Source organism: Dermacentor silvarum, chromosome 1, assembly GCF_013339745.2.
Source record: "Dermacentor silvarum isolate Dsil-2018 chromosome 1, BIME_Dsil_1.4, whole genome shotgun sequence".
Classification (NCBI taxonomy): domain Eukaryota; kingdom Metazoa; phylum Arthropoda; class Arachnida; order Ixodida; family Ixodidae; genus Dermacentor; species Dermacentor silvarum.
The window spans coordinates 269,882,114-269,885,555 of record NC_051154.1 but is presented as its reverse complement, the minus strand read 5'-3'; the positions used below and the strand labels follow the sequence as shown (position 1 = coordinate 269,885,555).

General features: G+C 46.0%; 1 protein-coding gene across 1 annotated transcript; it reads left to right on the top strand.

The window, feature by feature from the left end:
- The first annotated feature begins 1,493 nt into the window (after positions 1 to 1,493).
- Positions 1,494 to 2,489, top strand: LOC119440332 (thioredoxin domain-containing protein 2-like). Its single transcript, XM_037705255.1, has one exon. The coding sequence runs from the start codon at positions 1,494 to 1,496 to the stop codon at positions 2,487 to 2,489; it is 996 nt and encodes a 331-aa protein (XP_037561183.1).
- The last annotated feature ends 953 nt before the right edge of the window (positions 2,490 to 3,442 follow it).

The following is a 3,442-nucleotide window of genomic DNA, read 5'->3' as shown; positions in this document are numbered from 1 at the left end:
GGGAAGCACCATTGATCTTGTCTATCAGAGACAGACAGACAACTCCAAATACTGTGTTGGGGCCATAGAGACGGCAGCGTGTTACTTCACTGATCACCGAGCCGTATTTGTGGCAATAGAGAAGCAACGTGACGTTGAGCAAAAATAAATATACATGTGCCACATAATACGTATACCGCGTGTGTGTCATTGGAGCAGCAGTAAGCATGACAATCAAGCTAATCCTTGACAATCTAGACAACCAGGAAAGCTAAGAATATTCAGCTGAACCTTTGCCAACGCTACGTATATCCTGGCATAGCCGAGCTAAGCCACTGCAACTTTTATCTGCACTGTTCGCGTGGCGGTGCTGATGGTACGTACCGATTGCGCAATCCACGGCTCCACTCAATTAGTTGCACTGTTCGAGGCTTGTTGCGCCAGCATTTGCAGTCAAAAAAGTATCTATAAACGTTGTGCTGAGCGACCTGCGCCATTTTCCAAAACAGACCGCAAAATAGCTCTCGGTGCAGATTCGACGGAAAATCGCAGTGATCGCTACGACGTTGCGACGCTGCGACCAACCGGTTGGTCGCAGCCGAAAATCGCAGAATCGGCCCTGCGACTGCGATTTTCGTTGCATGCGACGGAAGTCGCACTTCCGGTGCGATGAAAATCGCATCATGTGCAACGGCCTTTAGTCAGCACTGTATAAGCCTTGTATAAGCCAGCACTGTATTACTTGGTATCTGAGCTAAATCTAATGCACTTGCTTGGTGTTTTCTTTTTCCGGTTGTTATTTAAATATTACTACTTTTTTCCATGTTTGTTTTTTTGCCTGCCCCGTGAATTATTAGAACTAATCCTGTATTTTTTGTACTGTTTCATTGTATTCTCGCTATTTCAAGTTCAAACGAAGTTTCCAACGATACTTCCCTTTGGTAAGACGCTGTTTACAAGCTATGTCCCGTTTTATTGCCAGGCTTAATTTTCACTTTGTTCCCCACCTTGCCAGCAGTTATTCACACTGAAAACAGCACCTTATTCCATATGAAAGGATAACACACAGGCGTGCATTCCACTCGAAGAACGAACGAGGCCCAGGAATGGAGTTTGGATAAGCAACTCCCCGTAAATGTACACATTTATTACGTCTGGAGCGGGCAAAAAAATATTGCTGCAAGTGTTGCTGTAAGTTCTTCAGAAAACTACGAAGAAAATAAAGGAAAGCGCAGCTTGCAACCGACAAAAGGGAACGTCGCTTGCTCGTTGAATATATGGCTTCATGCGAAAGCTTCGCTGCTTTTATATTGTTCGAAAAGCCCCGACACAGCTGATATAGTTTCTTTAACCTATCCTTTGACTGCACACACAAAATGAACACGAAGGAGAGAGAGGGGAATAACGGGGAGCTCTTCCGCTTGCTTTCAGCCTTGACGATCGAAATTGAACGTTCATTCCTCTAAAGCAGTGTCCTGATGATGACGACGCGGCTCGTTTTGATCTTGTTCGGGATGGCACTAACATGTTCAATAGTGTGTGCAGAAGGCCCGTTGGACGGTGGAAAAGAGCCGGACACCGATGCCAGTGACGATCAGTCGAAACCAAAAGAACCGCGAGGAGAAGGTCGCAGTGGGGAGGGCAACAGCATTCCAGGTTCAGCAGGCCGATCAGAGGGTGGCATGGATACGAATGATGATGACGCAATCAAACCAACTAAAGAAGACGACAAGCAGTCGGGTGATGACGCAATCAAACCAACTAAAGAAGACGACAAGAATCAGGGTGATGACGCAATCAAACCCACTAAAGAAGACGACAAGAAGCCGGGTGATGACGCAATCAAGCCAACTAAAGAAGACGACAAAAAGCCGGGTGATGACGCAATCAAACCAACTAAAGAAGATGACAAGAAGCCGGGTGATGACGCAATCAAACCAACTAAAGAAGACGACAAGCAGCCGGGTGATGACGCAATCAAGCCAACTAAAGAAGACGACAAAAAGCCGGGTGATGACGCAATCAAACCAACTAAAGAAGACGACAAGAAGCCGGGTGATGACGCAATCAAACCAACTAAAGAAGACGACAAGCAGCCGGGTGATGACGCAATCAAACCAACTAAAGAAGACGACAAGAACCCGGATGATGATTCAATCAAGCCAACTAAAGAAGACGACAAGAAGCCGGGTGATGACGCGATCAAGCCAACTAAAGAAGACGACAAAAAGCCGGGTGATGACGCAATCAAACCAACTAAAGAAGACGACAAGAAGCCGGGTGATGACGCAATCAAACCAACTAAAGAAGACGACAAGAAACCGGGTGATGACGCAATCAAACCAACTAAAGAAGACGACAAGAAACCGGGTGATGACGCAATCAAACCAACTAAAGAAGACGATAAGAAGCCGGGTGATGACGCAATCAAACCAACTAAAGAAGACGACAAGAAGCCGGGTGACGACGCAATCAAACCAACTAAAGAAGGACGAAAAGAAGCCGGGTGATGACGCAATCAAGCCAGCTAAAGAAGACGACAAGAAGCCGGATCCTGGCCACGGAATAGCACCTGACAAGTTAGTACAATTTGGAGTTACTGCTCCCAAACGGTTGCCTTAATTACAATGTTTCCTGAGTAGTGCACTTAGACGGCAAACGGCCAACCCACGGATAACCTCGCAGTAAATAGCAGATTTGTACGTGCTCTCTCAAGCATTTACAACGTCAAAAAAGTTGAAGTGTGCCATCATTAGAATTTTTGAATCAGAATGAAATAGTTTTTTATTTGTCTATTCGATTCGATTCAAGAACTCCCTATTCGAAATTGTCGAATATTCGTTGGTATTTCTTTTGTCGAATATGACGGATAGCAACACTTATTAAAGTTTTATTTAATTATGGGGTTTTACGTGCCAAAACCAAGATCTGATTATGAGGCACGCCGTTGTGGGGGACTCCGGAAATTTGGACCACCTGGGGTTCTTTATGGTGCACCTAAATCTAAGTACACGGGTGTTTTCGCATTTGGCCCCCATCGAAATGCGGCCGCCATGGCCGGGATTCAATCCCGCGACCTCGTGCTTAGCAGGCCAACACCATAGCAACTAAACAACCACGGCGGGACCCACTTATTGAAGTATTGGGCGAGAACGACCGGTGCAAGCGGGCACGGTTTCGAATGAGTGCGCTGCAGGAGAGCCGCTCTTGTCGCGCAGAGGCACCAGTTCGTGAGCGAATGCACGCTTCAGATAACTTCCGCTCAATAAATTCGAGTCATTCAATAGGAATGCCTCGCTTTTAGTTAACCTACAAATCTTTTATCTCGATTCAAGGAAAGCTATTTTTTGGCCAGACTGACAGTGTTTACATTCCATTAAGCAATGTGTTGCGCTCTAGTATCACACTTGTCTCCTTCAACGAACACAGCAATCTACGTGTATCTGGGGACGAGTGGTGTTCT

Bases quoted from the DNA above. Each gene is read 5' to 3' on its own strand.
- LOC119440332 (XM_037705255.1), top strand. From the start codon at position 1,494: ATGGCACTAACATGTTCAATAGTGTGTGCAGAAGGCCCGTTGGACGGT.